General features: G+C 39.4%; 2 protein-coding genes and 1 long non-coding RNA gene across 4 annotated transcripts; 2 read left to right on the top strand and 1 right to left on the bottom strand.

Moving 5' to 3' along the window:
* The first annotated feature begins 607 nt into the window (after positions 1–607).
* On the top strand, positions 608–8,272 carry itpkb (inositol-trisphosphate 3-kinase B). Its single transcript, XM_029462905.1, has 7 exons — positions 608–760; positions 982–1,019; positions 1,154–1,329; positions 1,523–1,727; positions 3,860–3,961; positions 4,239–4,310; positions 5,047–8,272. The coding sequence occupies exons 1-7, from the start codon at positions 688–690 to the stop codon at positions 5,260–5,262; spliced, it is 882 nt and encodes a 293-aa protein (XP_029318765.1). The 5' UTR covers positions 608–687; the 3' UTR covers positions 5,263–8,272.
* LOC115028951 (uncharacterized) lies at positions 5,142–10,260 on the bottom strand. 2 transcript variants are annotated; one of them, XR_003834610.1, is made up of 4 exons: positions 10,222–10,260; positions 9,452–9,509; positions 8,536–8,563; positions 5,142–5,258 (listed from the first exon to the last, which is right to left on the bottom strand). It is a non-coding gene; the product is annotated as an uncharacterized LOC115028951 (long non-coding RNA). The 2 variants fall into 2 exon arrangements; XR_003834611.1 differs by having other exon boundaries at positions 10,210–10,237.
* On the top strand, positions 9,744–25,660 carry coq8aa (coenzyme Q8A, genome duplicate a). The gene is made up of 17 exons (XM_029462904.1): positions 9,744–10,120; positions 13,997–14,096; positions 14,836–14,918; positions 15,038–15,288; positions 15,386–15,554; positions 15,674–15,740; positions 18,484–18,555; positions 19,371–19,496; positions 21,015–21,100; positions 21,373–21,513; positions 21,978–22,059; positions 22,154–22,247; positions 22,355–22,496; positions 22,678–22,785; positions 22,913–22,978; positions 23,871–23,957; positions 24,101–25,660. Exons 2-17 carry the CDS (start codon positions 14,003–14,005, stop codon positions 24,389–24,391), a joined length of 1,959 nt encoding a protein of 652 aa, XP_029318764.1. The 5' UTR covers positions 9,744–10,120; positions 13,997–14,002; the 3' UTR covers positions 24,392–25,660.
* The last annotated feature ends 355 nt before the right edge of the window (positions 25,661–26,015 follow it).

Below are 26,015 nucleotides of genomic sequence, written 5' to 3'. Positions count from 1 at the left end.
GTGTGTGTGTGTGTGTGTGTGTGTGCGTGCGTTACCAGGGGAAACCCCAGCTGAATCCTTCAGGGTTTAGTTAAATTGTTCTAAAACAGTTAAAGACAAAAAAAAACAGTGTGGGAGAACCAGGCAGAGAGAGACTGGAGACAGCCCCCCCCCCCAGGTCAGGGATGCCCTAACTTGTGTGTGTGTGTGTGTGTGTGTGTGTGTGTGTGTGTGTGTGTGTGTGTGTGTGTGTGTGTGTGTGTGTGTGCATAAGTTTTAAAGACTTGTTTTGCTTTTGCTCATGGCCATTAAATGAAACAAAAAAGGATTTAAACTACTGGTACTTCTGCCATCTGAGGGATTAAGCATTTAGTAAACTCGCCCAAGTAAATTTTTTTGAAAGTTTACATGGAGTTGCTAAACTCTGCCTCATACCATCATCATCATGTCGTGTCACAAGGGTTTGAATTGTTTGCATAACCATTTAAAAGGTGGTTTAAACATGTTTAAGGATGGTGAACCATAGGCCAATGATCATCAATATCTTAACTGAAACAAGTCAGGCAGACAGCATTACCGTAACACTGAGTTCTTGTGGAGCGTACGGTTGTTAATTTCATGGTCCAAAACCACATAGTTGGTGAAGGATAATCACTTACTGTTTGTTGTGTGTGTTTGTAGCACAAGTCTTGGAAGAAGATTAAGAACATGGTCCACTGGTCACCATTTGTCATGTCCTTCAAGAAGAAATATCCCTGGATACAACTGGCTGGGCATGCAGGTATGTGGACACACAGATCCTCAGGCTCAGAGCCAAAGTTGTTGTGCAGTTTTGGGTTTTTTTAAAGAAGATGTGAGTCTGTCTTTGTTGGTGCTAGTCCTTTGAGGCATGGGTGTGTGGGAATGGGAACGGGATTGGGAAACATCAGATGAAGCTTCCTTTGAATATGTATCTGAACACTTTCTGCAGCTGCTTCTCAGTAAAAGTTTGTCTTTTTACAGGGAGCTTCAAGGCGGGAGCCAACGGACGTATATTAAAAGTAAGACCTTCCTTGTCATACGAAGGAAGTTGCTGTGATACAATCTGGTTTAGAGAGGTGCCACATATTGTTAATACTGAATAAGTGTAGCCACGGGTCATTAATGATAATAATGTGTTGTTGATATCCTTTAGAAACACTGTGAATGTGAGCAGCGCTGTTTGTCCCTCCTGATGAAGGACGTGCTGTGCCCATACGTCCCCGGTTACCACGGAGATGTAGAGAAAGACGGTCAGAAATACAATCAGATGGAGGACCTGCTGGCTGAGTTTGACTTCCCTTGCGTGATGGACTGCAAGATGGGAGTGAGGTCAGAAGACACATGACATCAATCTCTAATGTCACTTTCACAACAAACTACAAACATTTATGTGTTTCTTTAACCTACAAGGAGATAGACAATTACATGTTTATTTTAAACTTTGGTCTTATTTTCATATTATTTGTCATCATTTCTATTGATAATGATAATATTGTACTTTCAATGTCTCCTCACGCTTCAGGACCTACCTCGAGGAAGAGCTGACCAAGGCTCGTAAGAAACCCTCCCCGAGACCCGACATGTATCAGAAAATGGTCGAGGTTGAGCCCGAGGCGCCTACGCCGGAGGAGAACCTCCAGAAAGTGGTGACTAAACCCAGATACATGCAGTGGAGAGAGACCATTAGCTCAACAGCCACCCTGGGATTTAGGATAGAGGGAGTCAAGGTAAGACTCACAAAGAGAAAGGTGTGTGTGTGCGTGTGTGTGTGTTTGTGTGTGTGTGTTTGTGTGTTGGGGCTTCCTTCCCTCCTTTCTTCTAATATTCTGTTTGTGTGTGTGTCGGGGGCTGTGAGTGTCCTTCAAGGGGCATGATCTCACTTCCTGTTTTGAACAGAAACTTCCTCTGAAGTATATATTTGTGCATGAGATCCTTTGTCGCACATGAGGCCTGTCCGTGGCAGCTCTATATGCCTTGGCATCTGGCACTGACATTGCACACAAACACACACAAACACACACACACACACACACACATCTCTCTGTCTCTGCTGTCTTTATTTGAGGGTTGTGGCTATATAAGGACATTCACGGCCCTCCTGGTGGTCTGTTGCCATGACACTGAGGGTTATCCCCAGAAACAAAAATGTGTGGGTGTGTGTGTGTGTGTAAAGAAATATAAAGTGTGTGTGTGCAGTTCAACTTATATTTTGTAAATGTGCTTCTGTGTGTATAAATTGTATAAGCTCTTATGTATGGGAAAATAGTGTGGTAATTAGGTATGAGTGTGTGTGTATGTGTAAAAGAGAGAGAGACAGACAGACAGAGAGAGGGGGAGACAGAGAGGGAGAGTGAGAGAAAGAGAGAGAGAGAGAGAGAGAGAGAGAGAGAGAGAGAGAGAGAGAGAGAGAGAGAGAGAGAGAGAGAGAGAGAGTCCTAGCTGTACTCGGACATGAACCATAAAGGGAAAAATAGTTTTGTCTCCAAATAGTATCTTGTTGCCTGGCAGCCAGCAGAATAAGAAAACACTCATTTATTCTACTCTGAACCAACCGGTTCGCTGCCACAAGATCATCAGAGAAAATGATCCTCATGGTCCCAATCACCCGAACAGAGCTGGCTAAATCTGCCTTTTCCATTCTGTTGTTATTCCATGCTCGCGCCCCGCGAGCATGGAATAACAACAGACTTAATCTTTACCCTCTCTTGACATTGACTTTGAAATCAGTTCACAGAGCGATGTTGTTGTGTTTAACAAGTGTCATATTTTTGTGACTTCTCTATGTTTTGTGTTTGTTGTGTTTTTCGTGCTGTTATCTGTCCCTGTTTGTACTTGAAACTTTTCATTTTGCTGCCCATCTTGATCAGGACTCCCTGGCAGGAGAGATATTTGGACCTTTCTGCTTCAATAAAGGATAAATAGATCAAAATAAACGGATGCTAATCTGCTGTAATATTGTTACTAGTATACGTGCACTACTGGTATTAATACTATAACTCCAGTACTGATAGTACTAGTACTTGCACTTTGCTATTACCAGCGGTGGAGAGTAAATGTAATATGCTTTGCAATGCTAGTTTTCTTGATTATTTTCATTGTGTGAGTCTATACTTTTACTTCACAACTTCTCAAAGGGAAATTCTTTGTAAGCAGGACCCAAGAGACAAAACTGTGCATTGATTTGACACTGATGTTTTGCCAAACATTCTGAAAATGCATGTCAAATTATGTCCTCAGGCCTATAATAAACAGCTGCAAAGGCTGAAACTATTTCAAAATCAGCCAATCAGCAGAAAGTTAACGTCCACATATTTAGATTATTAATTACTGTAATTGCTAAAGTCATTTTTAAACAATTTGTTATTTTTAAACAATTGATAAATGAATGAACAACAATTGCTAATTGTTAGTTGCCATATCAACCTTTGTGAAATGACTACAAGGATGTTAAATTGATGAGATTAAACAAAGTGTTTCTGTTTATGGCCCTGGTCAGTAAAACAGTGTCAAAGACCTTCCCTGCTTTAATTCTCGGATAAATCTCTAAAAATATATTTCCTTTCCTCCCCTCATTGTTTGTTCCTCTCCTCTGCTCCTTCTCCTTCCTCCCTTTACATCCTCTGTTACACTCATGTCCCTCTTATTTCTACAAGAAGCCTGGAAGTTGTAGTTCATGAGGACAGAGAGCAGAAATATTAAATAGAATCTTTATATTTTGTATTTTACTACCAGTACAAATAAACCTGATGTTGACCACTAACATGAAGTTCTCATGGTGTTCCTCTCCTCTCCTCTCCTCTCCTCTCCTCTCCTCTCCTCTCCTCTCCTCTCCTCTCCTCTCCTCTCCTCTCCTCTTTAGAAGGAGGACGGGACAGTGAACAGAGATTTTAAGAAGACAAAGACGAGAGACCAAGTTACTGCAGCCTTCCATGACTTTATCAAAGGAAATAAGAACGTATTGGTGAGTGTGTTTGTCATTTTTACACAAACACACACACACACACGCGCACGCACACACACACACACACACACTATGCTTGTGAGTGTGTTTATTGTTTTTTTGTTTTTATACATAAAGACAGGCATTATAATGTTTCACTGTAATTGGAAAAAGCTCCAGACTGGGCTGAGAGCGGATCATATGGCTCCATGACTTGATCAGCATCCCTCCTTACATGGATACAGACACCAGAAGTGACCTGAGTGAACAAAGCTTGTGTTTTTGTTTTTTTCCCCAGACTGGTTATATAAGCAGGCTGGAGGAAATCAGAGACACTCTGGAGATCTCCCCATTCTTCAAAACCCACGAGGTAAAGACAAGACGACTCCAAGACATTCATAACTTACTTAAAATTGTAATTTATAAATGTATTATTTTCAGCTTTGTTGTGTGGGAGATAAAATGCTAAGACACTTTTTTATGTATCATAATGACGTGACGTGTAAAGTCAAAATGTTTCAGTGTCAATTACTGCCGAATGTAAACCAGTGTTTAAAGTGGTGGTCTAGTGGTTAGGCTTCCAAGTAGAACACGGACGGTTGTGAGCAAGGCACCTAACCCCGAGTTGCTTAAATGACCAATAATAATAAATAATAATAAGGATTTACGCAATCTTTTAGAAAAGTTCTTAAGTGTATGTTGGACCTGATAGGGTTTACATGTTTTTGCATTACGGCCAATGCATCCTTTAGATTGGTGAAACAGTTCCAGTGCTGGTTAACATGTATTTTGTGTCACTGTGCATTCCAATTGTAATTTATTGATTTTGTAATGATGTGTAATTTAGTGACATTAACTCAATCAAGCAAACATAACCGGTGTCGTCATGGAAATTGGACAGCAGCAACAGCCCTGGCCACACATGCACACATTCAGTTTCACACTCACACACACAAACAAACAAACATACCATAAATGTAAGAAGTTGGTGTAACAAAACAGGAAGTGAGATCACACAAAGTTGAGTCAAAATAAAGAAAGGAAACCGTTTTAGTGATTATTTCCTGTTTTCTCATTCATCCCATTGTCTTGCTGTGTCTCTGCAGGTGATTGGCAGCTCGTTGTTATTTGTTCACGACAGTAAGGGGCGGGCCAAAGTCTGGATGATCGACTTTGGGAAAACCACGGCTCTTCCTGAGGGGGACGAACTAACCCACCGAGCATCATGGGTCGAGGGCAACAGAGAGGATGGATACCTTTCTGGACTTGATAGTTTGGTGAACATCATTGCATCCATGTGGAACTCTGAGACTGAAGTCTGAGGGTTTAAAAAAAGAAAGAAAATCCAAGTGAACATTTGGACACAGCAACCACTTCCATTCATTCTTCCTTTCTCTCGGGAACACTTCGGACTTCCTCAAGGATTCCATCACAGACATTCGTCCTTATGTCGGAAACCTCATCATCCCAAAACAATGTGTGGCCAAATCCATTCATGGATGCAACTTTTCTATTCATATCCAGTTGATTTCTTCTGATTTGATCCTTATACCCTCAAGTGCAGGCCGTAATACGCTCTTTTAACAACAAACATTTTACCTTTAAACATTAAACCAGTTTGTTTTTTGCTACGACGTAGAAATGTCTGCTGTGAAACATACATTATACTTCCAAGACAACCTTTAAACTAAATTCTCTTTAAAACCAAAAATATGTAGATTTCCTAATCCAAATTGAAGGTTAAGGCTGGTGATATTTTATATTTTTGTTATTGTAAACAAACAAACAAACAAACATAAAAGACCAAAAACAATCATGTGTAAGTTTGTCCTTCAAACTAACTTAAGACTTAAGTATTTGTTTTAATATAATATGTAAAATGGATCACGACTATATTGTTTATTAAAAGAAAAACACAAGATGATTATTTTAGAACAGCTGGGCACTGTAGTTTTTAGCAAACGTTACTCAAACAGGAGTAATAGTGTTCTAGTGAATGTTTGTGATTAACTGAAACAAGATTGAATTAGTAGCTGCAACCACGTTTGCGACACATTCATCCATTCACACACACACACACACACACACACACACACACACACACACACGCACACGCTCACAAACACTTGACCTCCATGCCAAGTTTTGTTGCTCGACTGACAGAGTGAGCTAAAGAGCTGCTGGTGGCAGCTAAACCAACAGTGCCCATGATCCTTGTAATAAAGTGCACCCAGTGCAACAGCGGCCCACTGATGGGTGTTTCTAATGTGTGTTTTTGGACAAAGATGGAGCACTATGGGACAGAGGAATAAGCTTTTATCAGTATTTGGATACACAGACAATAGTTGTAGGATCAATTCATTGTTGGTTTTGGTCTTTTTGTGGGATTTGTTGATAATAAAAATTAAATAAAGAACAAAATATCACCAGAATTATCATTTAAAGCCACTATGTATGGAGTTTTAACATCTCTGACTTTGGCGCTCCCAAGTGGTAGCATTTATGTTATTGTCTCATTTTTCTACATTATGCTATCCTAATTTGAAAGATGCTGCAATCACATACAAATTGTACATGTAGTGGCTTTAAAAATGCAAGTTAAAAACTCCCATATCTGACATTAAATGTCTTGGTTTGGGTACACCCCAGAAATCATGACTTTTAAACAGTTATACTAATTTTTATCAGATTCCAGCGTAACAGATGTATCTGCATTCAGTCGGACTTAGTATTTTTTAGTATTTTAAACTTAATTTTATTGGATTTTTTGTCTGTTTGACCACAACTTTTAAAAAACAATCTGCACTTGATTACATTTCCACTGTTAGAGATTGTACAGTTGAGTGTTTAGTTTTACATTGGATAACTAGTCATTTAGCTGTGTTTAACCAGCCACACTTAGAATTTACATACCATACGTTGGTCAGTGAGGTTTTTCAGTGGCAGCCATGTTAGCTCCACAACAATCTGGCAATAACTGGCACTAAATTATACATCTCACAGCAGTTTCAGTATGTTATGGAGGGCATTGTTTCTTATGTAACATCTTTGCAGCCAACATGGCGTCCATAGTACTTCTCTGGCCAAACACTTCTCACCCTCGTTACACTTTTTGTTGGGATTGTTCACTATGTACAAAAAGATTTATTATGTTTGATGTAGTTTTTGTAACATTGTTTTAGTGTACTCAAACCTGTGGAACACTTACAGCCATGAGCAAACGTATTTAAGCTATACAGTGCCTTGACATTACAAAGCCAAGTCAGACAACTGAAAATATGTTCTTATTTGAAATGTTATGACTTTTCTCCTAGTCTTAACTGTCAGTTTCTGTGCGTAGTCTTAAGTGCATGTTTATTATCCTCTTCGGGCTTAATTTGTATTTCATTCTGTTTTTATTTATAACATTATATTATGTTTGAAGTTTTTTTTTGTTAATGGGATACTGTGATATTTTGAAATGTGGGCTGTTATGTTGTTTTGTCTTCAAGCATGTGTTACAGTACGAGTGAAAGTCAAACTATGGGGCAGGTCGCTGTGGACATTATTCAAAACATTGGATATGGCTTTAGAAAAGATTGATGATGTTCAGATAATGATACCCATTTATTTTAATGGGAAATGCAAACATTGACTTGGCTGGCCAGATAAGACATAAAATATGTCTCATAATGTAACAGGTTCTTGATGAACAATAAAAACTAAATAGTATGAAGGTTGCACTCTACCATATATTTAAAATGTCGTTGTTTTCACTTTATGTTTGCAGTGACAGTAGACGCAGAAAGAGACTGATTAAAACTCCATGCAGTGCCTTCTTAAAGGGATAGTTTGACATTTTGGGAAATATGTACGCTTATTTATTTTTTTGCCAAGAGTTAGATGAGAAGATTAATACCGCTCTCATGCCTGTACGCTAAAAATGAAGCTTTCTACAGCAGCTGGTTAGCTTAGCTTAGCATAAAGATTTTCTTGATCAAACTTTAAATATATAACGTGATAATTAGTGAGCTTTAGGGTGGCCTGAAGGCAGATTTTATACCTTTGGACTGAGGTTAACTGTTTCCCACTTTTTTTAGTCTTTATGCTAAGCTAAGCAGCTGCTAGCTGTAGCTTTATTTTGAAAGGACAGATATGAGCATGTCACCAGCTTTCCCAAAATGATCAAATATTCCTTTCGGACCAACCATCTTAGCTATTGCTTCTGCTCCGCCATGTGCGGTTGTTTGTTAGCGGATATTATATTGTTCTGGTTTTTGCCGGCTTGTGTATTTATTTGTATTGTTCCTTTTAAAGAAAGTGTGTATTTGGTAAACAAAAATATCCTGCTTACATGTGTGACTTCTGTGGATTTCTGGGATCTTATCATAGAGGTCTGAGCATCTATCTGTGAAAATATCAAATTATCAGTTAAGAATTTGAGCAATTGGTACTAAAACTTGTAGGAAAATGGTTTCGAGCAACACGGCTCTGAGTATTTTATCTGCAAGGACATAACCTCTAGTCCTGACCTGAGAAAGCCCACAGCGACCAGCGCTTCTTGGCCACATTAATTGCTATGTTTGCATGGGGGTCATTTGCCATTCAAATCACACCTGTCCACAACAGCAGCAGCATCCGGAGCTGGTGGGGAAAGAGAAGGACACAATTCAGAAGCGGAGAGAAAGGCGGACACACAGCAGAGATTTCCTTTTTTTCCATGGAGGGTGGCGGGGAAGGTGGACTCTTTATGGTCTTTTTGAACATGCAGCTTCTACTGTACACATTTCAAGAGATGTTTCAATTTTTTCCTACTTTTTCTTTTGTGCACTTTTTTTGTTGTCTAAGCGATCGTTTTTTATACATGCTATATTTAAAATATCCCACAAACAATAGATTTGGTATATCCCCACATGACAATAGTTTTAGTATCATTAAGCGTTATATTTCCCCTAGACAGTTTGACAGGAGATGTATTCACTTAAAAGGACTAGTGAGGTCATTTAATCTGGGAAACTATAACCTCCTTTACATAATGCAGTATACCATGTGCTGTGTGGATCTGTGGCGCACTCTGCTGTCACTTTAATGACACTGCAGAGAGAGAATCATCTCAAAAACTCAAAATCAGGATTCAAATTTGCATTATGACAGGATTTTAAAAGAAACTTTTAAAGGGGACATTTAATGCTAATTTTCAGGTTCATATATGTATTTTGGGTTTTTCTACTATAACATGTTTACATGCTTTAATGTTCAAAAATCTTTTTTTTCTTCTCATAGCGTTTTTAGCACCTATCCAATCTCTTTAAAGCCACTTCCAGTTGTGCTATTCAATTGTACATTTTATTACAGTTATTGCTTTGCCAAATCATTACATTGTTTATTGTATTATTAACAGCAGATGGCAGCAAAGGCCAATTTCAAAGCAGAGCCGAGGTATATTACTTTTATAGTTGGCCCGTGTGTTAGTGTGTCAGTTATTGTGTCCCTTGTCAAACTGGTTTTCAGGCTTTGAAATGCAACACAAACCTGCTTTGTTATTCATTCGTGATGAACCAATGAGAAGCCGCGGTTCAGACCTCACCTCCTGTCAACAGACGGCAAGGACCAATAGGAGCAGAGCATGAGCAGGAGGGAGGATAAAGACCAAAAGTCGGGCATAAATAAAGCAGTTTGGTGAATATCTGCATACTGTAAAATGAGGTCAGATTAGAAATTAAAGGGAATAAAGCATGCACATTTAAAAAAAACTAAAAAGCACAATAACTAAAATGCACGTAATACTTTACGTTTATGTGTGCTCTATGAGTGGATTGCGTCAATACATGGCTCTGGCTACTCTGTGAAGTTGGTAAATAGGGTTTGACCTCGTGGGAGAGAGAGAGAGAGAGAGAGAGAGAGAGAGGAGAGAGAGAGGAGAGAGAGAGAGAGAGAGAGAGAGAGAGAGAGAGAGAGAGAGAGAGAGAGAGAGAGAGAGAGAGAGAGAGAGAGAGAGAGAGAGAGAGAGAGAGAGGATTACGGAGACAGCAGCAGGGGGAGGAGTGCGACCGACTCACAACCTGCAACTCTAACAACAACAACCTTGTGCAAAGGAAAGCCCCACGTGAACGTGCTGTTATATGCATTTATACTAGATAAAGATAAATTAGTTTGACTGGCGTTTATCTGACAGAGAACAAGCGGAGACGACAGCTACTGGTGAGTATCAAACATGCTAACACGAATTATCATGCATTAGCTATTCAACATGCTCATTAAAGTAATATGTTTTGTTATAATCCCGTAACTTTGACCTCCACCTGGTTCCACAAATCCTCTGCAGCGTGCTGACTTGTCTGCCCTTCACGGCGCTCTAAACTGTACCGACCAATGTAGCGGTGATTTATTCAAGTAACAATAAAGTATTTATTAAAACTCCTCCCTTTTTGTTAATATTTGTATTTGTTTTAAGCAGGTGTAATGCTATCTTAAATAATTGGCAGTTCACAGCGTGGCACTCGTTTGTTATTGCTGTCTCGCGGCTCCACGCCCACGGGGAAGTTTATAATCATTGATTTTCAAAACCCCTTGCTTAGTTTGAAGGACTTATGTAACATGGCTTTCATATTGTGAAACTGTAGTACCTAACTGCACTGAAGGTGTATTAATTACTGAAGTTTACGTCTGGAATATATGCTGAGTTGCTAACTTGTTGACACCATTTGTAAAGTAACTCCATATGCTACTACCTTCTAGCATGCATTTTAATTCATCTTAATATTTTTGATAAAATTTAAATTAATCTTCACTTTAAAACTGTTAATAGTTTCTAGTACTAATACAATGTGTGCTTAACCTTTACATAGTGTGTTGTGTGTACTGTATATCTCCTCAAACATTTAGAGTGACAATCTGCTCAGGGACCACTGACAGGGAGTGAAGGCTTTTGGCTAACTCTGACACATTCACAAAAACAATATTTAAAATGTATTCTAACTATCTCTTACATAGAGTAATTAATCATATGCATGTGTTCATTTTCACAGCATGCACGTATGGAGTATCTGAAGGAATTACTTGAACATTGAGGGATGTAATATGACATCTAAATCTAGCCTGAGTTGTATATACACATATACACAATATGTTTGAGGTGATTTCCTTTACATAGTTAGTCCTTTAAACAGCAAGTTTATTTGTTATCTGTAAAATGTCAGGCTGAGTATACACCTTGGGTGGTTTGTTTGTTTATATTATGTGATTGTCATTGGATTCTTTTTTTACTCTTTTTTGATATTGGTCTCAAAAATCCAGTATTGATCTGGCAATTACCTGATAACTGCCACTCTGTTGTGGCCAATACCGATATGATAACTATTGAAATGAATCTTGCAAAAATAATTCACATAAATTAATCTATCTGCCTTTGACAATATTAAACTTTCCGTGTTTATTAATAGTCACTGAAGAATCGCAGTTATAAAGCTTCATGTTATCAGACATAATTCAATTATCATAAAAAAACTAAACTATAACAATAATAGTTTACTTATTCACTGAATGCTACCGACGTATCCTGCATCCTTCCCTTACATGTTTCAGTACTCGTCTGGGTTTTAGTACAGGTTTTTATCACAAGAACTGTTTTTAATTGGGTGATTTATTCAAATACAACACGGACTCTCCTTTGTAATGTAGTCTTGCAGGAAACATGGCTTTCTTCACGTCTCTCTTGTGGTGGTGGTTCTCCAGAGCACAGTAATGGGGAAAATATTCCTATTTTTGGCAGAGGATCAGTAGTGAAGGGCAGTGACTAGAGGCTTTCAGCATTCAGATATAGACACACACTCAGGCCACGTTGCCTGGCTATTTTCATAGCAGTGAGTCAACGGCTTGTGTAGGGACAGCAGTAGAGCCCAGACAACAACTGAGGCTTAGGTGTGTGTGTATCAGCCCTGGTAATCACACTCTGGGTTTTCACAAATACCCTGTAGCGACCTCTCGCCCACTTGGCATCAACATTGGCCTTTTAGTTCTCTTCTCATCTCCTTGTCACAAGTGTCCTGTCCTCTGTTTCTGATAGTTGACCGTGACACAATGCACTGACTCAGAGGAAGAACGAAGTTTGTAAACATTTACTTAGGCAACACACCCACATTGACAAATGGGAAGTTGCTCAATCGATTACATTCAGCAATAAACAGGAACTTCTTCCCAGTAGTATGAGATTTTGCAAATTGAATATGTTCAACAGTGTTCACAGCTCTGAATCCTGCAGAAATGCACATTTTACATTTTAAGTATGTTGTTGTAAGCCATGCCTGCAGCACAGGATTACATCTTTTCCATGAACATTTGCAACTGCAGCTCAGTGTGCAGCTTTGTGTTGGTAGGTTTCTTTGCCTCAGTACAAACTTCTTACCTAAATTCCCAGCATACTAGAAAATCATGCAGGATCTATCGGCAATGCAGAGTTGACTCCGCTTAGTACTTTGATCAATGTTACATTTTGATATTTGATACCTGCAGATACCTGCAGCAGAACTGCAGTCTATGCACTGTGTGCTTGACTGACTTTTAATCGTTCTTCTTTGGGTCCATAGATGATCACTTCTGTTTTTTCTTTGTTTAACTGGAGAAGAATTAGGCACATCCAACTAATAATTTGTTCGATGCTCTCACTCAGTACTTGTATGGGAACATAGTCAACCAATGATATTGTTATATAAATCTGTATATAATGATGGTAAGATATTTAGTTGTCAGCTCTGGTGAGAGCATGTTGATGTAGAACAGAGGAGGCCTGAGAATGTAGCCTTCAATGATGAGACCCTTGGAGGTGGTCCAGAGTGTGCCCCTTATTGTGTGTTGGCTCCGTCACGTGCTGAGTCAGACGGAGTTATCCAGAATATAACACCGCTATGTGTTATGTGTTATGTGTTATGTGTAGTGCTGCCTTCTCGGGGTTGTCAACATGAATGTTAAAGTCACCACAGAGAAAGAGATGTGTTTCTGATAATTATTGTCCAAGGGAAAATTAATGATAATAACAAAACACTTGGACATAAATTAGAAAATAACTAAAATAAGATACAAATCAGTGCTTGTCATGTTAATTTAATTTAGGTTGTTGGTTCTCTGTATCACACCTAAAGCAGGACGGATGACCCACTTACTACTGAGCAGTGTGTGTGTATGAGTGTAGCAGCATGCACACACTCGCATACTGCTTCAGCAACGGCTTTTTCCATTGGCCTGAATCCCAGCTGAGCTGGAGCTGTTGAAGCATGCCGTCACACCCACAAAAAAGCACATCTAAGACACCCTCACAAAAACACTCTGGAATAGAGAGAGTTCAGATAAGAGTTGTAGACATGAATTGATTGTGTCCATAATGGACCTTGAGATATGTTCACAAGCATTATCACATTACAGTTAGTTACACCAGATTGATTCTTGGAAAGAAATGGTGGAGTATTTTGAGATAGGCCTTTTTAATAGAAAACAATCGCAGTCATATCAGTTGCAGAGAAAAAATGTGGGAAAATGTAACGGCAAACCTTGTACTTGAATCAGACATGTGCACCCACATTCACTCATGCACAGAAATAGCTGGAACAGGCAACAGCCAACTCACAAACTCCTCCCTCCTAATTTCCAGTGACATTTACACATCCAGTCCTGGACAACTCGCACATATCTGCACAACACACCCCTTACCTTTCTTTTGTGTGTGTGCGTGGTGCTCACACAGGGATTGGAGGTCATGAGTATTTTTAGACAAAGTTTCAATGTCACGTCAAGATGTGACAGCTGTGGGTTGTTGTAAGTGCATGTCTCTGTTTGGCAGCAGAATGTGTGTTGACGTGTGTTTATTTCTCTTTTCATTTGCCTTCTTGTATCTGTCTGTGCTCCTTTAATCTTTTCTGACAAGCTCTTGTTAAACATTTATTTATCTGACCTCATTTTTGTATTTTATTGTCGGTGAACAGTATGTACCTCTTCATGCTACCAGGCCTACTATGTTTGCAAAGAGATAAGATAACTAACGTTGATATTTGTTTCTTATTTGTCTGTCCTTCTCTCTGTTTCTAGTCCATCATGGCAGGCGATATGATATTAGTGATGCGAGGCTTAGCTAAGTTGAGCCAGGCTGTTGTAGAGACTCAGAGCAGCACCCTGCGCAATGGAACTGGTAAGTTCAACATAACAGCTTATTTCCTAAATTTAACTCTGATACATTACCAAAGAAAAAGTTTCAGCATTTGTCTTGGAGCCACTCTTTACATAGCAATCCTAGTGTGCTGCATTAAAACCTTAACTAACGTCTGCATCATCTCAGATGATTACTAGCTTCTCATTATCTTTACACATTGAAAAGTAATGCTAACAAGAGTGCTAACAAGAGTGCTAACAAGCGGAAAGAATAGATAATATCGTATATTTTTCCTACATTGTAGCCTGTGTATACAAATAAATAGCTTTAATTAAAAAAGGTTGGTTACATTAAACTATTAGTATTTAAAAATGAGTGGTAACAATACAATGCACTTTAAACTTGTGGCTAGCATTCATTGTAAGGTGATGTTAGCAAAAATGCTAGCAAGCTTAAAGACTTGATAATTCAGGAATTAGTTTCTACCAAACATAAAAGCGAATCATTTTATAAAAAATTAAAGGCTATACAATTAAATGTCACATTATACACTTTTTTTCAAGCTGTAAAAGGGAATGGTAACACAGCTAGTAAGCCAGAGTAACGTTTAGAGAAATGGTAACACAACCTCACATGACATTTAGCTCTGAATTTCCTTTCTATAACCAGGCACTTATCTTGAGCAGTAACACTGATACTTTTGCTGTATGATTAGTTTGTCGTGTACTGAAGAGCTAATAAAGCTAATAATAATATATTTTTGTTAATTGTACTCCAGGGGTCCCCGGAGTTGGTGCTGCAGTCCAAAGTGTCCAATCAGCTGCTGAGCAAGGCCTCTCTGCTGCTATGATGAAAATGCAGGTGTGTGTAGGTTTATGTGTAAACACTGCTGTGTAAATGTGCCGCTGTATTTCACTTTTAAGAGAATACTATGGCTTAATTGTCATTTTGTAAGAGTCTTCATGCCTGTTTCTGTCCAGGAACTGACTGGCCAGCAGCAGACGTCTTCATCAGAGTCAGAATTTGACTTTCCTCAGGATGACAGTGCTTTCGCAGCTTCAGAATTCAGGGAGGAAGGTGTGGACTTTACAGTGGATCACAAAGGAAGTAGTGATGAGAGCGCAGCAGCAGGAGCGAGCCATGTCAGTGGCAAACAGTCGTTGTTTGAGGGATACAAAGATCCCAGCAAACAGTTTAGTGGACACGCCAGATCTTACCACCAAGATGCCAGGTATAAATAATCTTCTACTTTTATTGCAATCTACGGTATACATGTTTTTGCTGCTGTTTGTAGGATGAAGGTAATCACTTTTCTTTGGGTGTGGCAGACATTTTTACAGCCACAGTCTAAACAGGCATTTGTGGGGACAACTATACCGTCAGCATCAGCTCAGGAGCTACCATCAGGACCCGTCCACCGTTGGAGGGCTGACGGCCGAAGACATCGAAAAAGCAAGACAGGGCAAGAAGGTTGAGATCAAATCACACAAACAGATGGTAATGCTTGTTCCTCCGTTTCCTATTCTTAAACACAGACATTGATGTAAACATGTACCTTTCCATACACACTTTGACATTTTAATAGAAAGGTGTCTTTACTGGTCTGTCTTCTTCAGCTGAGTGAGGGAGCCAGAGAGAGGAAAGTTCCAGTGACTCGACTCAGCAGACTGGCCAACTTTGGAAGTACAGTAATACAACAATAACAACTCTGTGTTACTTTAAATGTTGGCTATTCATTTGATGTTTATCTGACTGTCTGCATGTAAGTCTGCAATTACAACTTTAGGTCTTTTTCTGTGAATACATAGATTTAAATCTGTCCAGTTTCTCAGAAAAAGTCAGTTAAATAATTATTGTGGTATATAGATGTAGTATATCTCTCTGGTTGGTTAGCTGTACAGTCACAAAGTAAAAAAAAAAATAGCCTATGTTAGTTAGTGGTTGTAATGTGACATGAAATTGTTGGTGAAGTTCTGGAAACTTAACCTTGTAATCTGTCTACCACTCTCTCACTATGCTGGGGTCACTGGGTTCAGTGTTGTTGTGCCAGCACACGTCTTTCTCACAGTCTAACGTCACAACAACACCACTGAATGTGTAGAATAGCTTGTACAGACATATTTAAATGCCAACAAACACAAAACTACACAGAGTTGAAAGGAAAAACAGAACATACAGGAATGTAACTAACATGAGTTTTTGTCAGGTGTCAGACCCTGGACTTGCTCTTAACCAAAAAAAAACATTAAGCGTATGTAGTTAGGATAAAAACACTTGATGATTAGCTACACACTGAGAGAGTACAGCAGCAGTTGTAATAACATCTGTGTGACTTTGCACTGCAGATTGTTGTGTGTTAGTTAATCTTCTGTTTGACCATGTTGCCTGTGTAAGCCTATTAGCTGTGACATATTTAAACACAAAAATGACTGCCAGTAGGATATGAAAGTATATCTAAAAGTTACAGACGATTGAAATGGTATAAAACAGAATTCCAAATGGAATTCTTTTTTAAAACTGTGCCGGTAAAAGATGAAAGGTTGTACTTACTGTGCATGGCATGTAAGTTGTGATAATTTTTGCTCTTATTTATCTGGCAACCACTACTTATTGAATGTGATATTGACATTTCCACACATAAAGGCAGGTACAGAGATTTGGGTCTCCTAGTCTCAAAGTCATATCTAGACGGGATGTTATTTCAGAGATAAGCTTCAATTCAAAGGCTAAAACACACATTCACACAAGCGCATAAAAAGTCTTGCAACTAGCCAGTTTCACACGGCAGATTAGTGCTTGTGAATCAGCAGTTTGTAGCTTCATTTCATTTTGGATACGTTTACAGGTGGCATGAAGTTGGAAAGCTAAAAGCACAAAGTGAGGGTAAACAAAAGTGAACATGGGACAGAGTCACAGATGAGTCGGACAGGACTGCCAACACAAATAACACACAGCAGGATATAGTCGCAGCTCATACCAAGCAAATGGGACTTACACGGGTTACAATGAGACGCAAAAGGCAGAGCCGAGTTGATTCAGCATGTTGACAGTGGTAACATTTAGAAGGTGTCGGAGGAAGCAAGGGGAGGGGGAGGGGTAGGAATGTGGCCTCTGTCTGTCCTTCACTCTCTTGCAACTTGTTGACAAAGTGATTATATTTGTTTCACCTGGTCGTGTTTTAGTCGCAGACGTGAGTGGAGATAATAAATGGATAAATACATTTTAGGCAGTTTAAGGGAGAGAACGAGCAGCAAAGGGATTTATAGAATCATAAATCAGTTGCCGTTCTTCCTGGCAACAGAGATTATAGCTACCTTGTTAGGACGTCTTGCACTGCATGTCACTACTTTGGAAGGTTTTGCTAAGGTTTGTGAGGAAACTGGACTATATATTTAAATTGTTCTGGTTCTGAATATCAAATTAAGGGAATCATCTTTTAAAGCTTGTAAGTAGTGTACAGCAGTCAGTCTGTAAACATACGCACAAAGAGTTAATGCTTGATATCAGGTTTCACGAGGTAACACAAAAAGCTCAACACATTTCTTTTTAGAAAAATGTGATTCACATCCTCATTCCCTGTGGTCCGACCTGTCTCCAACAATAGACGTGAAGCGCTCAGCCAACTTGTATACAAGGCACTGAAGCAGGCTGTGTCCTGATTTGTCCAGCTCAGATTTGTCGCTTCAAAGACTGCTGACTAACGGATTATGTAATGTGTTATGTGAGGTAGAGACCAGGCTTAGAGGAACTCGCTCACAAACAGTCCATGACACGCTTGCTTTTGGGGTGAGCAGACAAACTCCTCTTTATTTTTTTTGTCTTACTCCTGTGAGTGTTTTACAGTATTGTAATACTACATGGTACAAGTGTTTGTCCACCTTCCATTAAAGTAAAAACTGCTCACCAAATGAAAATCCCCCCCCCCCCTCATGATTTAAATTAGACTGAAGCACTGATTAGACTGTGCACCAGTCAATCCTAAAATTAAATACGGAGCCTAATCCCCAGATCAAATGTACGTTAAAGGCTCTTTGTCTTTGTTGATGTTGCAAATGGAGCTGATGTGATGCAAGAAAACTTTCCGATGATCCAACAATTGTTATTATAAGTAGATGAGCGCTATCGTTTCCATGTGCTCTGTTGGCTCGGCAGTGCAGCTGTTACAGTTCTGTCATTGCACACCAAGTGTTTATCTGCCCGTGTTTTATTAGACTCCTGTTTTGCTTGCATTTGCTATTTTGATGGGAATAGCATTCCTCATATGTTTTCATGTATTCATGTACACGCAGTCATTGCATGACACGAATGATTTTATGTCCTTGTAAGGTTGTGTCGATGATGAACAACTTTAATTTTGTTTGTTTGCACTTTAGGCCGATCCACATTCATTGCATCGTTCTTCTGTCTGTCTGTGTGTTTCCACCAGGTCTAGCTGTAGGTTTGGGGATCGGAGCACTGGCAGAAGTTGCCAAGAAGAGCATCAGACACAATACAGCAGGTAACACAGACGGACACAGAAACACACATACACTTGCTCACACAGTATTTACAGTTAGCCTGTTCACCAAACACCCACGTCGTACATATAAACAGCTATGTTTGCTTTATTTTTTGAGTATTTTAGTTACTTTAGTTTAGACTCAGATATTACATTTTTGTGCTGAAATTATGAAATATTCAAGTCTGATAGCAGGTCATTACTGTCTAGGATAGTGAATAGTGCACATGGCCATAGACAGACAAATGAAGGATTTAAATGCTCTAATAAAGTAGTAGTTCCAGGCAACTTGTGAGTGTTGTGCCTGTAAAGACAGGTATATCAGGTTGTGTTTATTGCATTCCTGTTGAATAGCACCACTGTAAAAGCTAGTATTTGTTTTCAGTACCCATCCTTCATGCATGTTGATGCGTGCTACACACGATATGTATGCCAACAAATTAGACCGCCTCCCACACCAACCTGCCACCTAAACCGATATTCCTGCTCTGCACAGTGAGCCTGCTAATCCCAAAACAGATTTAAACTGAAACAGCGTACAGGTGTAAATATCTGGCACTTGAGTGTACGTGCGTGTGTGTGTGTGTGCGTCCGTGTTAATCTTCAGACACACTACTTTACGACCTACTGACACATATTCTCACAGACATGCACATTTTGTATATAAACCTGAACCCTTAACTATTGATATTGATCAATCCAAACATAGTTACAGTAATTGAATTGGCTCTAAAGTTTGACTTAAGTGTTGAGATGCTGGTGTAAAAGAAGACTTTGTGTTTAACAACATGCTCTCGGTTTGGCTGCTTCTCCAGGTGATAAGAAAGGCGTTCTGGACTCCAGCCCCTTCCTGTCCGAGGCCAACGCTGAACGCATCGTCAGAACTTTGTGTAAAGTCAGAGGAGCTGCATTAAAACTGGGACAGATGCTCAGCATTCAAGGTGTGCAACAACAAACACACGCGCACATGCATTCATTTACAGTGTGCAGTCATTTACGACTGGTGTAATGGACTTCGTACACATGTTGTGGAGTTTTGGTGAGCTGTTGATGGTTTTCGATACGCTCTTCCAGAGTTGGGACATTCGCCTGTTGCTGCACACAAACACACAGGTAGCAACAGCTTGAGATTAAGTTGTAATGTCACTTGATACTGGCTTGTACTTTGCACACATAACCCAGACAAAGTTCAAGAGCGGACAGCCAGTGTCAGTAAACCTCCTGGCACAGAGCTAGTAGCCGCAATAGGTAACAGCACTAAACACATCATTAATGTTGTTTATCACTGTTGTTCCTTCCCCCTGATCTTGGCTGGTGACCTTTGTCCTTGAGCATTCATAGTTCAGAGTATGTGCGCGTAAACACAGACAGGACACTGTACTAAATGTAATAAGCCACAGTAGTAGGAGAGAAAAAGGACATTTGCTGCTCAGTGTTTGCTAAACAGCTTCCAGTACAGTGGAGTGACCTTGTTGTGTGCATGTGTGTGGTTATTTGCAGAACTGGCATAGCGTTACTCTGACTCTAAGGTGGTGACAAGTTGATTCTTAAATCTTAAATGGACAAGAAGGTCACAGTAGTCTTCTGTAACTGAACACACACACACACACACACACACACACACACACACACACACACACACACACACACACACATATATATATATATATATATATATATATATATATATATATATATATATATATATATATATATATATATATATATATATATATATATATATATATATATATATATATATATATATATATATATATATATATATATATATATATATATATATATATATATATATATATATATATATATATATATAATTACAGTGAACTGAGAGATCACTAGTAAGTCTGGAGGTCTTTGCTCACCGCTGACATTAATCTGTCTGGGCGGGCATGCAGTTGTGTCCGGATGATTGTGCGTCCAACCATTGTACCCTTTAGCACCAATCAAAACTAACATCAACCTTGAGGGGTCTGAAACTATTTTGTTATTAAATGACTGGTTCCTCATATCATCAGCAATGTCAGCCAAAGTAGTCGTTGTAGTTGAGAAGCAGTATTTTTGTCCTATTGATAGTAATTCACCCTGGGATCTTAGTGATTCCACTTCTTCCCACGGCTTACACTGTCAAGTCTGGTTTAACGCAGCTCAGTTGAATAGTGATGTTTTAGGAGGGAGAATGCACAGGCCGTCAGTGTTGTTAATGTATTGGTTTATTAGGGACAGTTCCTGTAGTGCTATATATCAATCGAGATAGTTTTGGTGCGAGTGAGCATTATGTCACGTATGGCACGTTTTATAGGCATTTAAAAGCAATGACCAAACCTGGAGTAAAAATAAGACCATTTTCTTTTAAAGCCGTATTCAACCGCAGTTTGACAGCCTTTGCCTCCGGATTGGACATTTCAGACAAACTCAGGTGTGTTTCTGTATTTCAGATGATGCATTCATCAACCCCCAACTCGCCAAGATCTTTGAGCGTGTAAGACAGAGTGCTGACTTCATGCCAATCAAGCAAATGACAGTAAGGGTCTTTTCTTTCTTTTTAAATGGCCATTATAATTTAATAAAGGCTATTGCACACTTTGACTGATCATATAACAATGTAATATAATATAACAATAATATATATAACTGTAATATAACAATATTAGTTCTACCTCTGATACTATTACATTATTATTATCAAGCCCACTGTAACTCCACTAATGACTTTTACTGATTTTTTTTACCGACAATATATTTAGTTGAATATGATAAGCTGCAAGAATAACATGTATTGGTGTCTGTCTGTAGAAAGCGTTGAACAGTGACTTGGGTGCTAACTGGCGAGACAAGCTGGAATCGTTTGAGGAGCGTCCGTTTGCAGCGGCATCTATCGGCCAAGTTCACCTGGCGAAGATGAAGGACGGCAGGGAGGTGGCCATGAAAATACAGGTGTGTGTGTGCGTGTGTGTGTGTGTGTGTACTGTACATTCTGTTATTAAGATAAACACTGTAACTGGAGAGTCTGATCTCCCTGCTCTGTTTGCAGACTTTGTTAACAGATCAGAGTTGAAAGTGTGTTTATAACCGAGAAACATCTGACAAGATATTTTATGCTTTTACAGTTTTGACAGATTGAGTCTAATTGATGTCTTAATTTCAGAATTTATGGAGGATTTGCAAAGGATTATTAAAAGTAACGGTATTGTTATAATCCTGTTATAAATAATAAATCCCTGTAAAGGCTGTAGATACATTATACTGTGAAGATAAATACAAATAAAAAGTAATTAGATTGGTTCTAAACATGATACAGTATAGTATTTTAAAAAGAGTTAATGATGGTGTTTTCTCCCCTCCACCTCATTTTATGATCAAATTAAAGTAACACTTTTCTTTTTTCTGTTTGTCCCCAGTACCCCGGTGTGGCTCAGAGCATCAACAGCGACGTCAACAACTTGATGACGGTGTTGAATATAAGCAATGCCCTGCCTGATGGTGAACTCTCAGTGATTCATTCAAACACAAGCATGCTCACCTTCTCAGTCATACACAAACGACTGCACATCAACTTCCCTGTGTGTCTCTTTAGGTCTGTTTCCAGAGCACCTGATAGACGTAATGAGAAGAGAGCTAACACTAGAGTGCGATTACATTAGAGAAGCCCAGTGTGCAAAGAAGTTCAGGTGAGACACATACTGTATGTCTTGACCACTTAATTTAATACATTCAAGTGCCTGCCGACTTCACCGGGATGTATGCCTTTGTATCTCTTCATCTTCGTCTGACCCAGGGAGCTTTTGAAGGACCAAGAGTTCTTCTACGTACCAGAGGTGATCGAGGAGCTGAGCGGCAGCTATGTCCTGACCACAGAGCTTGTCCCCGGGTTTCCTCTCGACCAGGCTGACAGCCTCACGCAGGATCTGAAGAACGAGGTAAACGGCTGCCAAACCAGACACATAAAGCGATTGATGGATGTTTAGTTGACTAATGTGCGTTTTCTCTGGTGGCAGGAAAGGGAACTACTTCTTCCCCCACCTGTTTCTCCCCTCTCCTTTCATTTTTCTCCCACAAGTCCCTGCTTTCCTCTCATCCTCATGTTTGTTTCTGCCTTAGATCTGCGAGAACATCTTGAAGTTGTGCCTCAGAGAGCTGTTTGAGTTCAGATACATGCAGACTGACCCAAACTGGTCCAACTTCTTCTATGATCCACAGACACACAGGGTGAGTCTGTCTACAGGCTAAACTACTGGCACGAGACTAACTTCTACTACGATTAGTAATAATAATATGGAATCGAAAGGAAGATTTGAGCGTAATGCTAATAGTGATCATGTGATTGTCTCTCTAGGTGGCACTGTTGGACTTTGGAGCCACGAGAGGATTCGATAGGAGTTTCACAGACGCCTACGTGGAGGTAAAACCAGCCAGCTTCATTCTTCATTCTTACTTCTCTTTACTTTCATTTCTAACAGTAATTCATAGACAAGATCATATTCTTGATCAACATAAAGCTTTAGTTACTGTACCTCACCCACTTGTCACACCCCTACTGTTTTCATTTGTCGCAGAAAACTCATATTTGTGCTTCAACTTGCGGTGAATCATTAAAATCTTACTTGCATTAAATTTATGTCAAGTCAGAACTGAAAATACTCAAATATACAGGCAGACATGAGATATTAAAACATGTCTCAGAGATGGAGATGTTAACACTTCAGACCTAAACGCTCTAATTCTGTTTATGTTTGGCTGTTCACATTTTAAAAAAATTCAATGTTGCTAATAATCATATTCCAGTATGAACTGATTACGATCCTGGAACTGACCCGCTTGCACAAAAGAACAATAACAAAGACATTACACGCAGCACACTGTTGTACGAAAGTAAACATGGAGGCCACAAAAGTCAGCGCCCACGGTTACATTTATTAGTTGGTGTCAGTTTGTGAGCAGATGATAACGAGGAGAAAGAGAAACACATTTCTAATTGTGGCTTTTTGTGGAGCAATGGCCGCTTCTTCTGTACGGAGGTGTGTGTGGTGGGGTTGTGACGTAAATGGATTCACTGAAACTATGCATTTTTGTATTCACCGAGTGACTCCCGCCAGCACAGACTTGTGACAAACGTTGAGTGACATAAAGGCGCATGAATTCAGATATGACAAAATAGGAAGAAATCTGACCTGTGTCTGATTTTGGACCACATATGAAAATGGCCCAAAACAGACGCTTTTGCCTGCAGTCTGAACAGAACCAAAGACATTGAAGTGATGGTGGTAACATTCATGACCTGTTTGTGATTGTAGGTAATCCGTTCAGCTGCTGAGGGCAACAGAGAGGGAGTTCTGAAGAAATCTATCGAGATGAAGTTCCTGACCGGGTATGAGTCCAAGGTAAATATCTCGTGATCTAACAATCTGAGAAAATGTGTTTCTGCGGCAAATATTCCTTTTTGTAAAAATGACCCATTTTACTGTGCACGGTGGTCATTAGCTGAGACTAAAGTCGCAGTGTGTTTTTCTCTCCCTGTATCCAGGCAATGATGCAAGCCCACGTGGACGCAGTGATGATCCTCGGCGAAGCCTTTGCCTCCACAGACACGTTCGAGTTCGGCTCTCAGTCCACCACCGAGAGAATCCACAACCTCATCCCTGTGATGCTCAAACACCGGCTCACCCCGCCTCCCGAGGAGACGTACTCACTCCACCGCAAGATGGGAGGCTCATTCCTTATCTGTGCCCGGCTGAATGCAAAGCTGAGTTGTAAGGACATGTTCCAAACAATATATCAAAAGTACTGGGAAGGCCGCACACCGCCCTCTCACTAAGCCTAAACCAACCCAGAGTGTCAGACGATGTGATGGATCCTGCACGGCAAAGTGCAAATCAACGGCGAGGTTGTGAAGACGCACATCTGCAGGGCGGAGATCATGTTACCCGCCTTTAACTGGTAATCAAGTACCAACTTATTTTTTGCGTCCCACTACAATGACTTTCTGAAAGGTACTTATTAGCAGCCATTATTTCATTGTTTGAGCGGGAGCAGCAACAGGTTGTCTGGAGTGCTTTAAGACCAAACTCTTTATATGGCCCCGCGAGGACAGACTGAAAAGGGAGAACGACAAACAGCCTCGGTATCGTAGTTCAGGTGTGAAATGAATGTAAAAAGGTTGGAATTTTATCTCTTCTCTGATGTTTTCAAGATGATTCTTGCATTTGCTTGTGTTTTGCGTTGCTGTGTTTTGTTGAACTTTTGGAAAATCACACCAACTGTCGAATTTGCAGGAAATGTTCTGGGTGAAAACATGAACCATTGATTGTATTAAGGAAGAGAATTGAACTCTTTATGTAGTATATGGTCAGTATGGGGCACAGTATTAGCCAGGACCAACATGTCTGGAAAGTTTGATTTAAATTGTCTGGATATCAGTTACATTGCTTACTAAATAAATGTCGCCGTTATGATGAGCACAAATTGATTTCACAATGTTGCCAGGCGATCAAGTTCAGGTTGATTTATAAATGTGTAGAAAATATGACAAACTGGAACTATCAGCATTTGCACACAAGGAAAGGATCACTTTTAACTCATGTATGTACATTTTCTTTATCCGTGTAGACATCCATATTTCAGTTGCTGTTTGTAGCTTTTTTAGGTAAAAACTCTCGGGGCAGAATATGAATTCAAACTGTCTCTTTCACCATAACATAACATCCAGGATCTATTTGTGATAATGAACCTCGGGTTAAAGCTATGTTTTATATTTTATGTCCCGTCTGATGATTGTCTTCAAACTGTCCATATGAGCTCATGAATTCCAGTTGAATACTAACAAAAATGTTAGCATTATGGTCCAGAATTTAAATTCTGTCAGACACAATTCAGTTTTTTTTGTACCAAAGCATCTCTATTCTACTGTAACTGCAGAACGATAACATCATAGCAGCTCAGTGTGACTGAGCACATCAACCTGTGTTTAATCATGAATGTTGATGAAGAAGATCATCCCATCATGTAAAACTCTTCTGCTGTTTGGATACAGTTATAATGGTCTCTGGTGTGAAAATAGAACAAATAAAATACAAGGTGCCTGTAGTTTCCAGTGTAATGCTTTTAGCTTGAAAACTTCATATTTCATATCAAGAATCTGTGAAAAGATGGTTTAAATGTTCTACAAAGATATTCCATGAAAGACTAAATGTTTGATCCATACTTGTCATGTGGTTTTGTGTGTATGTGTGTGATCTTAATACTTTTCAATCCATTTAAAAGGACTGCATTTCTTCAAAGAAACGTCAAAGAGCGTGGCCATGCATTTGAAGAAAAACAGATCTCAGTGTATATGTGTCCTGTACTGAAGGTTAAGAGGTTACAATGTGTATTTAGAAGAGGTAAAACAGAGAAAATAAAGTAGGAGAGGGCGATTAAGAGCTTGTCTTCCTTATTTAGCA

This window comes from Cottoperca gobio, chromosome 24 (assembly GCF_900634415.1).
Source record: "Cottoperca gobio chromosome 24, fCotGob3.1, whole genome shotgun sequence".
Lineage (NCBI taxonomy): Eukaryota > Metazoa > Chordata > Actinopteri > Perciformes > Bovichtidae > Cottoperca > Cottoperca gobio.
The sequence above is the reverse complement of the archived record's forward strand: the minus strand, read 5'-3'. Positions and strand labels throughout refer to the sequence as shown.

Excerpts from the sequence above, each read along its gene's own strand:
- coq8aa (XM_029462904.1), top strand. The coding sequence starts at position 14,003 with ATGGCAGGCGATATGATATTAGTGATGCGAGGCTTAGCTAAGTTGAGC. Across the intron at positions 22,248-22,354 it reads CAGTGTGCAAAGAAGTTCAG|GGAGCTTTTGAAGGACCAAG; the intron begins GTGAGACACATA and ends CGTCTGACCCAG. Across the intron at positions 23,958-24,100 it reads TGACCGGGTATGAGTCCAAG|GCAATGATGCAAGCCCACGT; the intron begins GTAAATATCTCG and ends CCCTGTATCCAG.
- itpkb (XM_029462905.1), top strand. The coding sequence starts at position 688 with ATGGTCCACTGGTCACCATTTGTCATGTCCTTCAAGAAGAAATATCCC. Across the intron at positions 1,330-1,522 it reads GACTGCAAGATGGGAGTGAG|GACCTACCTCGAGGAAGAGC; the intron begins GTCAGAAGACAC and ends CTCACGCTTCAG. Across the intron at positions 3,962-4,238 it reads AAGGAAATAAGAACGTATTG|ACTGGTTATATAAGCAGGCT; the intron begins GTGAGTGTGTTT and ends TTTTTTCCCCAG.